The sequence below is a fragment of the Typopeltis vanoorti genome, chromosome 5, assembly GCF_054136105.1.
Source record: "Typopeltis vanoorti isolate ZY-2024b chromosome 5, IOZ_Tvanoo_1.0, whole genome shotgun sequence".
Lineage (NCBI taxonomy): Eukaryota > Metazoa > Arthropoda > Arachnida > Uropygi > Thelyphonidae > Typopeltis > Typopeltis vanoorti.
The window spans coordinates 11,336,762-11,351,262 of NC_143553.1; the positions used below are offsets into that span (position 1 = coordinate 11,336,762).

General features: G+C 36.1%; 1 protein-coding gene across 3 annotated transcripts in view; it reads right to left on the reverse strand.

Moving 5' to 3' along the window:
• The window catches only part of LOC150106225 (adiponectin receptor protein-like), a 255,050-nt gene that overhangs the window by 190,332 nt on the left and 50,217 nt on the right, over nt 1-14,501 (reverse strand). For all 3 annotated transcript variants that reach the window (XM_090392251.1, XM_090392249.1, XM_090392250.1), the window contains exon 2: nt 9,940-10,148. In XM_090392251.1, coding sequence (XP_090248377.1) covers nt 9,940-10,148 — 209 coding nt within the window. The remainder of the gene's footprint in view (nt 1-9,939; nt 10,149-14,501) is intronic.

Sequence of the window (14,501 nt, forward strand, 5' to 3'; positions counted from 1 at the left end):
GGCTTTTCCTCAAACAGAATTTACAATTTTAAATGTAATAACCAAAACATCTTTTGTGTTTAATCTTTTACTACACAGTACTTGTTGGTGAATAATACAATGGTACATTAAAAAATCTGGATATTTGTCATCGTTTTTACATAATGAAATGAGGCCTGATTTATTACCTATCATTGCAGGAGCACCATCAGTAGCAATAGACACAAGTTTAAAAAGTGGAAGTTTGTGTTGTTTCACAAATTCATAAAATGCCGAAAAAATGTCTTCTCCACTAGTCCTTCCGAATAATGGTATAATTTTCAAAAGTTCTTCTTTATTTGAATAATCTTGAAATACCATGCGAATAAATACCATTAACTGAGCAATATCAGTGAAGTCATTTGATTCAACAAATTGTAATGAAAATGCAATACACTGGTGAAAGTCTGACATTAACCTGGCCTGGAAACTTTTCTCCGGCAATTGGAACTCTTCCTTTCGGCAATTTGAAACCTTGTCTACAACCTAGAAGTTGTCTTTCTAGCGACATCTCGAACCGAGAAGCTCCTTTCTGGAAGCGGGAAACTCCTCTCTCGATGTAATGTGCTTTGGAATATTTAATATTTAAGCTACAATCAAGTTTTTAAACTTTGCTTATAACTGTATTCACTCGGTTATAAGCAAATTAATTCATTTACCCGGACTTATAAGAAAATTACTGATTTGACAATTTTAATGAAAAATAAATAAACAATAGCAATCCACTTAAATACATTAAAGTGAATTCCACTTAAATACACTTACAGCGTTGTCCCAAGAAGAGGGACAACGGATGCAATATTTGCGCTAAGGCGATTGATGGAGAAATATAGGGAGATGCAGGTGGAGCTACATATGGTGTTTATAGACCTGGAAAAGTCATACAACAGAGTGGCCAGACAGGAGGTATGAAGGTATATGAGGAAGAAGGGGGTGTTGGAAAAGTACATGAGGTTGGTGAAGGAGATGTATAAGAGAGCGAAAACTCAGGTCAGGTCTAGTGTCGGCATGACAGAGAGGTTCCCCATTGTCTTAGCGCTCCATCAGGGATAAACTCTGAGCCCCTACCTCTTTGATCTGGTCATGGATGTACTAGTGGAGGACGTCAAGAAGAGGGGCAATGGGAGCATGATGTTTGCCAATGATATTGTTCTCTGCAAATCATCCTGAGAGAAGCTTGAAAAGACCCTGGAAGAGTGGAGAAAAATATTGGAGGAGAGGCATGAAAATTAACCGGGTAAAGACCGAATATATGTCAAAGGGGAGTGATGAGGATATGATCATATATGACTCCAGGGTGAAATGTTAACTTCAGGGGAAAAATTCAAGTACCTTGGGTCTGTCGTCGAGAGGAATGGTGACCTGGATGAGGAAATACAGCTCCGAATAACATGCGGCTGAATGAACTGGAGGAAGATGAGCGGGGTCCTGTGTGACAAGAGAGTGAGTTGTAAGATGAAAGGAAAGCTGTATAAGATGGTGGTGAGGCCAGCAATGCTCCATGATGTGGAGACGTGGCCTATAACAAAGGCACAGGAGAGGAAGATGGATGTGGCGGAGATGTGGATGTTGAGATGGATGAGTGGTGTGACAAAGGACAGGATAAGGAATGACTACATCAGAGGGACGATCAAGGTGGGACCGATTGGTAAGAAGGTACAAGAAAGCAGGCTGAGGTGGTTCGGTCATGTAGAGAGAATGAGTGAGGAGTATGTTGGTAAACAAGTGGAGCGTATGGAGGTGGAGGGAAGGAGGAAAAGAGGCAGGCCCAAACTCAGATGGAGGGATAAGGTGGCAGAGGATCTTAGGGAGAAAGGATGGAGTTGGGAAGATGCCCTGGACCAGAGAATCTGGAAGAAGACGATTAAAGATGGGAACGCCGACCCCGTTTAACATGGGATAAAGCATAGTAAAGCATAGCGAAAGAAGAAGAAGAATACACTTAAAGCGAATTAAAAATAACACAAAATAATGATAAATAAAATATTATGTTTTCAGTTTTAATTAAATTTATAAGTAAGGAGGAATACACAAGAGATGGACCAAAAATCGCTCCATGATTGATGGGTTGAATTCCCCTGCCGTAGCCCTACCTAGTGTATACCAGGTAGGGCTAGGGCAGGGGTATGCATCTGTAAATTGTCTTACTTTGACCAAACAGGCAGGGCAGCGAATATCAGAATTTCGGAAGACAAGGACTACATCCGGTTTCACGAGTACAGCCACTTGGGTCTTGCAGAATACGGTGGAAGAAAGCTACAATAATACACTGTAGCAAGTTCAAATTCGAAAGACTATTCATGGAATCAGCCTCAGCCCTAAGAAACTCTGCAAACCTCAACAAATTTGGTTGCATGAGACTGCCCGAAATTTGGAAGACTTACATCAGCAGACCTTCAGCCCAACGGCCAAGAACACTTACAAAGCCTGCTAGGGGGGGGGCGCACATTAGGAATTTTAGGAGAATAATAGCTTCCTCACTTAATTCTCAGTTACTGTGTTGTAGTGCCTACGTGCACGTGCCTTTTTTGTAAGTTCCTTTTGAAGATTGCAACGTGACGTTGCCGAAATATCAGAAATATTTATTAAAGTATAATTTAATTTATATTCTTATGTAAGTGTCAATTCCTTAAGTGATTTAGTAATATCCCCAGCAACGATGAGACACTCTTACACAAACTCGGCGTTCAAGGCGTTGGATTTATTAGCAATTTATTCAGCTATTACATAACTTACTTTGACACATGCTTCGCTCTCTTCCCTCCGCCTTTTAAACGTACTCTGCTGGCATTTTAAATGAATTTGGAGATGGTTCACTTTGTCCACACGAAGCCGCCCTTGAAGGTTATCGAAATTGGACGCATGCTTTGTCTCTTAGTGTCATTTCATATTGTATTCTTTTGATACTGACACTGGCTCACGACAAATTAAACAAACTGGCTTATCGTCGATCGGCACAAAAAAGTACAAATTGGTCCACTTTTCATTAAAAAGCTAACAAGAATCACTTGAGTTAAGCTTTTTACTCATAGATGCCATAGTGATGGAAGGTGAACCCAAAACATGATCCAAAATGGCCGTGTAACGATTATTATCCACTGAATATGTCTCACACCAATGAAAAAGGTCTGGTAATATAAAACCACAATAGGCTATGGCTGACACGACAAACCTGCATTCGTTTATACATGAATATCACACTGTTCATGACTGAATGACTGACTGTGGATGAGATCCTTTTATTTTATATGAAAATAACAATGTATAGAACCTTCGTGATGTATCTGGAAGGCACTAGACAGTGCACTCGAATCAACTACTGCTTCAGCCATGTTAGTACTAGTACTTAAGTATCAAATGCGCAGCGTTCCTTGTGAATCTGGAAAGCATCTTACAATTCCAAATACCGCAGTATAGCTTAATGGCCTGCAGGTTTCACTGAAATTATTTTTTTATTTAATCACATTTTAATGTTAAGTTATTATTTTTTCAAAATGGCTGGTGGGCTACGGCAAAGAGCTCCGTGGGCCATGCGTTGAAGACCCCTGCCCTACATGAACGCCCATATGGACAATGGACATCCATCTTACAGACAGAAAATGAACCTGGCTGACTAGAAAGCTTTTTCCCATCTTGCAAAATTTAATGCTGATACTATCAGTCAAACACCTAGCAATGAAGCAGTAAAATATGTAACAGATTGCATTGTTCAGAAAGCAACACACTCAATTTCAAAAACATCATCTCAATTTCCATTTTATCCAAAGCCTTGTTGGAACCTAGAATACACATATACATACATAGCTCATGGCAAAAAGATGATGTTAAAAAAAGATAATTAGATGTCATTATATATTAATAGGATTGAAGAGTTTAAAATATTTTAAGTTAAAACTAAAAAAGAAAACATACATCTAATCCAAGGAACTGAAAAATTAAAATAAAAATAAAAGGTTAAAATAAGAGTTTAAAAAATGTCTTAATATGTTATAATAAAAAACAAACAAACATATATATCGTTATAAATTCAGATCTAAGTTTGTAATCCAGGTAACAGTTTCAGGAGCTGCTTGTAAAAAGTCATTCCAGTCATTCTGATAAGCACATAACATGCATTCTTTTAGAATATGTTGCATAGTCTATTGTGGAGCACCACGGTCACATTTTTAGATGACTGTGTGTTCCATTTATAGAGAGTATTTCCACACAGGCCATGGTTTGTCCGAATCCTATTTAGTATTGTACAGGTTTTGCAAGGTATGTCCGATCCTGTAATGATTTGATCACCTTTAAAGATGTTATGCAAATGTTCTTTCATATTTTTCTTCCATATTACCTCCCATTTTGATAAAGGATTAAAATTATTTGGAATTAGTTCTTCTGCTGCTCAGAGTGATGGATAGCGAGATTTCAATCTATTGACGTTAAGAGTTAAGAGATCCTGATGAATAGGTAAGTTTGGATTACCAGAAATTTTTTTGAAATTCATGACTAAAGAATTCAATCTACATAGTTCTTTAGGAATAATGCCTGTCAAAAGAGGTAACCAATAAGTTGGAGTCAATCTAATAGAGCCTGTAATTAATCTTAAAGTATTATTCAATTAAGAATCGATAATCCTTGTTGAGGGCTATTTAGCCACACAGGAGCACAATCTTTAGCACTTGTGAATACCAGAGCAAGAGCTGTTGTCCAAAGGGTAGAGGCTCTTGAATCCCAAGTAGTGCCATAGAGTCTCTATAGGATATTATTATGTGTCCTTAGTTTATATGCCAAGTTTGAAAGATGTTGCCTGAAGGTAAGAGAACGGTGAAGTGTGACACCCAAGTACTTAGGGAATTTATTATATGGAAGTATAGTGTTGTTCAATTCAATTTTAGTTCCACATTTGCCAACTTATTATTTAGATGAAACCAAGATATTACTGTTTTGCTCCTATTTTAACAGAGTCTCCATCTTTTAAAATATTCATCCAGTATAGTTAAATCAGCTTTTAAAATTTCTTCTGTACGACTCATACATTTATGCTGTATCATCAGCATAACAAAATTTCCTTGATGTAGTGATGGGAAGATCAGATATATACAGATTGAATAATAAGGGAGATAAAACAGATCCCTGTGGTAATCCATTATTTAACTTCCTTTCGCTGCTAGTTTTTTTTACCTATAGCCACTATAAATCTGCTATCTCTCATATCGTTAATAATATGGACTATTGTTTTAAATGGGATGATTTTATATAATTTATATAAAAGGCCTTGTCTCAGTGTCGAAGGTTGCTGATAAATCAATAAATGCTGCAGATGTTTTTAAGCATTTTTGCAAACTAGCTTCTATGTGAGTTATTAAAGAAAGAACCTGGTCTCAACACCCAAGATTTGGTCTGAAGCCAGCTTGTTCTATTGGGACATATTTAAAAATTGTGGAGCTTATTCTATTATAAGTCTTTCAAAGAGTTAATAACAATAACTGAAGAGAGTAATAGGTCAGTAACTTTCCAGTTTATCATTAGCCTTACCAAACTTTAAAATAGAAAGTATTTTTGCTTTTTTTAAAAATAGTAGGAAGTTTATCGGTTGTAAGTATAGAACTTAGTTAACCAAGATCTTGCATTTCTTCACAGATTAATCAAAAATTCTGGATGAATGTTATCAAAACAGGAGCCTTACTTTAATTTAAAGTACAGTAGTGTACTGATGATGTCCTAAGATACTTAGGATGAAATATTTACAATTAAATAATTTTCACTGTGGTTAATACATGTGTTTCTTTTAATTATGATCGCACCACAGGTTTCGTTATTTAAAAAAGTGTATATATTTTATAATATGTATATGATACCTACTAACTATTTATGTATTGCTGTACATAACCTTGTGTACTGTAACCTTTGCTATGGCACAGTATGACCTTTGCTGTTCTTACTCCAATAAACCAACCCAAACAGTGGTGAATAAACAACATAAATGTACCAGTGAATTGTAGAGCAATATTCGCAATGTAAATATTAGACTACTTCTTCAAACTGTAAGCTGTTATGATTCATCTGATCAGTCCAAGTCTTTTAGCCGAGTGTACAAGTTCAAATACTTGTAGCATTTGAACAGGTTTGATGTTGCCTTTTCTAGATCAAACCAAATTTAAATGCAGATCCCTGTTATATTTCAAGTGAAGATCTGCTTCTGCCAATCCCAATATGGCCTAAACCCAGCTTGTTCTTGTCCTAGTTTCTATTCAACAATTTTTGTTGGCTTCTTTTTGAAGTATGCTTGCATAAATCTTACCTAGGAATACTTAGCAGAGAAATTCCTCTAATTCTTACAGTCAGCTTTATTCTCCTTTTTTATTCTCCAATTCTAGATGATCTAGAATTGGATTCTCTGACAATGACTGATTGATTATGCAGTGTAGTCACTGTAATACTTTTATACCACCATATTTAAGCATTTCTGGTTGAAAACCAACTACTCCACCTACTTTTCCACATTTCAGGTTTTTGATGGCTTTTTCTACTTAAGTATTGATTCTTGACTGCTTAAGTTAAACTTGCCAAGAAATTATACTCTTGTTTAATACTTTATTTAAGTTAAGCAAACAAAGCTGCCACGTGAATCTTGCTTACACTTGGATGAAGGATTAAACAAGAACAGTTTCTTGGTAAGTTTAATTTAATTTGTAAACAAGTGAAAAAAGTTCCTGCTCCTGACTGCTTTCTTCTCGAATATTTTCTACCACTGTTCTGTAATGTTTCACTGTACAGTGTTTCAAAATAATTAGCCCAAACATTTAGGATATACGAGAGAGGGGCTGGAAAGTTCTGATAAACACCTAGAACAAAAATGATATTAAAGCAGCTGATATAACCACAAGAAAGAATATACAAGACTAGAAGAATGTCAGTTATCTTCATAATTCTGTTACTAGTATGCTCTTTCTTGTGAATATATCAATCACTTTAATATCATTTTTGTTCTAGATGTTTATCAAAACTTCCCAGTCCCCCTCACCTCACATTTATCTTCAGTTTTCTTACCACTTTTACCATCTTCGATTTCTTTTGCAGTACTCTTTCCATCATTTCTCTAAGCTTTTCCAATAGCCTCCAGAATATTTGACACTATATCCTGATATTTATCTACTACATTCTTACCAAAGTCTTCACAAATAAAAAATTAAACTTTTTTTATTCAATAATATTTGTATATTTGAGTCTACAGTTCACTTCTGAGAGGAAAGCTGCTCAACATTGCATATTTTTCAAATTTTTATTTTCAAAATGATATTGTTTTATTCTAAACTAAATGGCAATCACTTCCTATTTCAAATCTGCTATATATATTCTCATATCCTAAACCAGCATAGTGTCACTATTCACATTAATATACTCAATGATACTTCTTATTCCTTTTATCTTCTCTCCATGTATATTTGTGCATGGGGAGAAGCTAGGTTTATGCAGACCTCCAAAAAACAAGTAAAAATGTCTAATTGTCAGCTTATGTAATGAACTCTATCATTAAGTATCCATCTGAATGCTAACTGAATAAGGACTAGCAGAAAATTTGTGATCTGACAAAATTCTACACTGCATTTGCTGAAATTTCATATATATGATGACGGTATATGATTAATGATCATGCCACTTGGGCCAACTATACACCAAACTTCTTTTTTTGGGGAACTAGAATTTAATGTGAGAGGTCACTTAATAGAATCAATCCAAAAGAAATCAAGCTAATCACCATCAAAGGAGAAACTCTGCATATAAAGCATTAGTCTTGGTAATCCTCTCTGTAATGTGAAACAATTTTATCCTCTTCCAGTGTTACAAGATTCTGCAGAGGAATTACAGAAATACCATGTAGACATAAGTGATAAGATAATCAGGCCTAAATAGTTGGATGTAAGATGATTTTTCAGGCACTAGAGATAGAGAAGCAACTAAAGTATTAAACACCTAAACATGAAGATAACTTTCTTGAGTGGAAGTCAATTTTAAATAGGGATGTTACAAAATTAAGACTGAAAAATTGAACAATAAGATTTGTGCCCAAAGATTTTTTTTTTAATAATTAATAAAGAATCAGACTTCATAATCAGCTTTACTAATACACTTTGGTTGGAAAGACCTGTGTTTGAATCCTGCCGAATACGTGAAAAATCTTTCAATAAATTCAATGTTTTTCAAGGTAATGAAAAATATACAAACAGCTAGATGGAACTACAACAGATCCTCTTCTTTGTCTCCCATCCCCAAGCCAATTCCTACATGGAATTTCTAGAAAAACCATGTATTTAATACTGTCACACATAAACCAACAGCATGACCAATGTGCAGATGTGTTTGCTATTTGGTCTCATGGCAGTATGTATCAAATGTGTCCCATCTGGACACATTAGATATATTTTTAATGTATTTAAGCTGCTAACATCCAAAAATACATTTCATCATTTAAATGAAGCAAACGTTTCCCTTTCCGTGAAACACTCTTTACATAACTACCAAATAGTGTGTTATCCTTTTCTGTTTACAGGAAACCACGTATATACTGGAAGGTATTTAAATAAACAGTCCCACCACCACCCATCCAAACAGTATGGGATCCTCAAAACTTACAGAGCCAGGACTATTTGTTACACTCACATAGCCCTTGGCAAAGAACTCCATTATCTTTGCAACAATTTTTTTAGATAACGGTTCCAATTTCAATCCCTGTGAAACAGAAAATACCACATGCCTACACAAGATCACAACAAACATTCCCAGGTCCTTATATCTGTTGTACATCTCAGAAGATATTCATGAAGAACTTTGGTTAAGTTCTTCATAAATATAATCTTCATTCCAGTTTCAAACCCCACACCTGGCTAGCAATGGTCATCCATTCTCCGAAGAATCAGCCCCATTCTCTTGCATATCCTGCAGTGTACAAGATTCCCTGTGCTTGCATCTCAGCTTACTTTAGACAGACCAGTAGATTTCTTAACAGCCACCTTGAAGAACAAACTATTTGTGATATCATCTATATGGCAAATCAGGACTGGTAGACTATGTTCTTGATACTCCTCCATACAGGATGAAGTGAAAGAAAACAACTGTGCTGCAAAGAATTTGCTAGGTCTGAGAGACTATTTTTAGTATCACCACCAGCAATGATGCTCTCCCATGGCCTGATAAACATGCTGCATAAATTTGCCAAAAATCTGATAGACAGTCATTCTAAGGCCAGAATTCTTTCAACTAATTTAATTTTTCATCCATCTCTTAGAGAACTACTTCTTAGGAAATTAGTTATTTTACAGTTAAAAGTGTGAATGAACTGTTTCTGCAACAATCTAGTTGCATGCTCCATATCTTACCTGTGTACTCTGACGATGCCGGATTGAAATACAGATAAATATTAGTAAAACTCAATGAATTAGGTATTTATTTTGTTCCTCTGCTGACTATAAGGTATTATTATGAATAACTACCAATCACTGTATTGAAAGTTTATTTTCAGTTTAACATAAAAATTCATGTACTTAAAACAAATCTACAAAGAAGATTTATATCATTCAAAATGCTGACTGTTGGGAATGTAATTAATACTCTGTTGACAGCAGAAACTGATTACGGTTATTTGGAGTTACAGCTGCAGCAACTAAGGGTATGTCATTTCTAAGACAGTGTGAGTGTAACTTGCCTGTTTTAAGGATAAAAAATCTGAATTTCTGGAAGGGAAAACCCACTCATTTTTAGATATGTCACCTTTGGCTGAAAAGCCCTTATAAAGGTTCTTTTCATTCTTCTAGACCTGTTTCAAATCCAAACTTTCCAACATTTTTTTAATGGGAGGGAGACAAAATAAGTCACTTGCATTAAAGATTTTATTTTTTTCTTAGAAAAAATTCAATTACATCTTTCAATCAATTTTACCTCATCAGAATCCAAAAGATGGGCTGGCAAATCAGGAGGAATAAATAAACGCTGTCTTAGGCATGAGTCATCATCTGTATCCAGAAATGTACATGAAGATTCATTTGATGCATGCTTTTTTGAAGTCCCATAGTTTTCTGACCTTTCCCGTTTATATTCCATATTCCAAGAAGAAGATGGTGTTAATATAATCAAGTGTAAACTGCTACCTGAAAACATTATAAAGGTAAAGCAAATATCAATATACACTGCTCAAAACAATTAGAGGATATTTTAGTTTCTGTCAGATAATTATAAATTCCTGCAATACTGGGTACTTTATACATGAATAAATATTTCTTATGGATAGGGTGTGATTGATGAGATATTGTTTAAATAATCAATATTTATTACAAATTTAACAAATTATACATTTTAGCGTGAAATAATTTTAACAAGAATATCCCCTAATTGTTTTGAGCAGTATACATGACACTGCTGAAAGGAAAGGATAATACAACATAATAATAATAAAAAGGATAATAATAATAATAATGAAGTAAATAAATAACTTTATTACTGCTAATATTTAACCAAGGTTATCAGAGCTGGAACAATCAGCAATATAAAAAACAGAAAACGATCTAAATTCTGTTAAAATTACATGTAACAGAATAAGATGGAATACATCAAACAAAATAGATTCAAGCTCAGAAATTAAAAGGATGGCTACAATGAAAGAAATTTAGTAGAAGACATTAAAAAAATAATGTATGGGAAAACAACAAATTTTTGATTAACAAGAAAATTTTTAGCCATGCCTCATGATGATTTGTAAAGTCCTTTGTAAAAATTCTTTACCACACTACCAGTAACATTGTTTTCATACAACACAATTCATATTTCTTTCTGCTCTAAAAAGAAGTGAAAACTTGTGCTAAGAAGGTACCAACCAAAACCAATCTCATTCTGAGAACTGGCTATCTGCAAGATTCAACACATTTAGTCTGAATCATGCAGATGAAATTTTTATCACATAAACATTTTTATTGACAAAATTTTCATTTATCTCATCACCATTATCCAAATAACTGATAAAAGAAAAAATTGTTATGCTTATTATTATTATTTTTGGGCTACTCCAGGGACTCCCTGGAGTAGCCCTGGAGAACCCACAAATCTTCAACCTGTTCTCATATGGTTCATTCCATAGACCTGCTATCATCTTTGTCACTCGCCTCTGGATCCTCTCCACCTCCTCCCCATCAAGAAGGAACTGAGGTGACCAAATCTGGGCACAGTAGTCAAGATGAGGTCTTAACAAGGCTCGGTACAGAGGTACAATAACTTGCTTGTCTCTGCTCGTTAAGGTATTTTTCAACAACCAAGTGAGTTGATGAGCTGATTTAGCTACTTTCGCAATGTGCCCCCTAAACTTCATCTGCCTATCCACCAACACTCCCAAGTCCCTGGCCTCATCAATCTCTTGGAGTACAGTTCCACCCATGTGGTATACTGCTGCTAATCTTTTCACCCCAAAATACATAACCTTACATTTTGTCACATTAAATTGACATCCATTCTCCTTAGCCCAGAACTCCAATCTATCTAAGTCATCTTGCAAGACTTTGACATCTTCTGCATTCACTATCGCCCTCCCCAACTTTGCATCATCAGTGAACAAATGAACTGTTCCACTTAGATCCTTCCCTATATCGTTAATGAACAGATTAAACAGCAGTGGTCCAAGAACAGAACCCTGCGGCACCCCACTAGTCACAGGCCGTCTTTTGGACTCCACTCCTGAATAAACCACTCTTTGATATCTCTCCATCAACCACCCACCTATCCATCTCACCAACCCTATCCATTCCCATATGTTGTAGTTTACGGATTAGAATTCCATGTGTTATCCTGTCAAACGCCTTTGCCAGGTCCAGCAGTATCACTGTAAACCCATTTCCCTTATCCAGTTCAGCTGTTACCTTGTTATAAAACTTGAGCAAGTTACTCAGGCATGATCTACCCTTTACAAAGCCATGCTGTCCCCTGTACAGTATCTCATTTTCATCAATCCAATCCTGTATTCTTTTCTTGACTAATTTCTCTGACCTTGACAATGATTCCTGATGTGCTAATCGGTCGGTAATTTACAACAGCAGTCTTGGATCCTCCTTTATGCAGTGAAACTATTTTCCCCTCTTTCCATGCCTTCGGGACTAAACCAGACCCGAGACTCAGATTAAACAACATGGTCAAGGGCACTGATAATTCCTTAGCCGCTTCACGCAAGACCCGTGCCGGTATACCACCCAATCCCACAGTAGTATTCACATTAAGGTTCTGTAATAGACTATTCACCTCCACTTCATTCATCACAATTCCCATATAAACTAATGGGTCCTTCATTTTTTCAATGTCACCACCTGGATGATATACTTTTGCAAAGTGCGCACTCAGTAACTCCACTATATCGACTGGTTCAGTGACCTCCTTACCATCGTCATTCCTTAAAATCATTTTGCCATGTACAGTTTTTTTCTTGCTTGTAGCATATTGAAAGAACTGTTTGGGATTCTCTTTTGCTTGCATAGCTCCTTTATGCAAAAGCCGATTATGATCCTTTCATAATCGGCTTTTGCTGTTTTTACCACACTCGTTACCCTTCTGGCCTGCACTTTATACCGTTTGTGTGCCTGCAGGTCACCCCTTTCTTTAAATTCCCTCCACAGTTGTTTCTTTTTTTGCAGCTCAAGCTTAATGGTGTTATTCATCCATTTAACCCCTACTTGTTTTACTATTCGGACCCTAGGTATACAACCAGCCATAACCTACTGTAAATGCTCCTTGACAACTTCCCATGATCTATCGACGTCCAGCCCTTGCAGTTGTACATGCCATGGCACTGATCCAAGCAATCTCCTAAGCTTGTCATACTTGCCAGCACGGTAATTCCACTGGTCTTAATCAAAAATTTCACACCTTTAGCCACCTCCCAGGTCAAGACCTTATGATCACTCTCACCAATAGGTGACAACATGGTCATATTCATTACAGTCAAATTGTGAGATGCTATTACCAGGTCAAGCACTCTCACACCCCTAGTATTTTCAATTACATGCTGTCTCAGATAGTTATCCCTTAATAATTGAATAAAATCCATTTCCTTCCTCACATGTGTCCTCTCCTCCTTCCAATCAATGTTACCATAATTAAAATCCCCCATAATAATTACCCTCCTTCCACTCATTTCATCAATTTGTTTATGCATGCTATCTCCACCATATATTCCATCACCTGGTCTATAGCAGCACTCAACTGTATATTTTATTCTGCCAGTCTCAATCTCACACCAAATAGCCTCAAATGAGCTCCTTTCACTATCCTGCGATACAACTTCAATTCTCCTTGGCTGCAGTTCATCAGCTATCATCAATAACACCCCCCCCCCATTTTATTCTTTCTGTCCCTCCTAAACACACTATAATCTACACATTCTATCCCACTAACTATATCATCTTTCGTCAGCCATGTTTCACTAATGCCAATAACCTGTGGCCAGGAAGAGCCAATATCAAGGCCAAAAATTCTTCCTTCTTGTTCCTAATACTCCTGGCATTAGTATACATGAAATGCAGCGATTCCTTTGTCCCACCCCTATCTTGATGCGTTATTTTAAATGTCTCATTCCCATTTTTTGTCCTTAGTGCTGGCTCAGGTACATTATATACATTTTTACACTCAACTGTCTCACTGATGTCTACATATCCACCCCCCCCCCATCCTTGGTAGTTCTAGTTTCCCTTGTTCTGCACATCCATTTTCACTTCATTCAGCAACACTTTTTCCAGTCTTCGCACACCAAGTCCATTCAAATGCAGGCTATCCATCTTGTATAAGTCCTTTCGCCCATCAAACTCATTCCACACGTCCACGAATTCCACACCACACCGTCTGCATAACCTGCGCATAATGTCATTTGCGATTATGGCCCTCCTTCTAAACTCCTCTCTGTCATACCGTGGCAACAGACTCACCATTCTAACTCTGTCACTCTTTTCTTTCGCTACTTTTAACAATACTTTCAAGTCCTCTCTCATAAAAAATTTATCACCTTTCAATTCATTCATACCCGCCACAATTATTAATTCTTTCACCCTCTGTTTTTGCACTCGAATACTCTCACTTACATCCTTAAATTTCGCACCCGGTAAGTACGATTTAGTTACACTCCCATCTATCACTCCTCTTAATAACGAGTCACCATACAACACTCTTGTTACACCTGATATCTTGAGAATATAGAATTCTCAGCTATCATGGTGTAACATGAATAATAAATAAAATAAATTAAAAACCCTGCTTAAAAGATAATAGTTGAATTAATAAAAAGAAAAAGAAAGATTCTTGCATCCAATAAAATATATAAAATATAAAGGTTTTTGTTAAACTAACTAACAAAAGAAAGAATATATTAATATTGTGATATGATTTAAATGAGAAAAGTTAAATAAGACAGAAAAGGATTAGTCCCAAGAGATAGTATGTGAGAGGCTAAAGATTAAGTTATTAAGTAAGTTCAT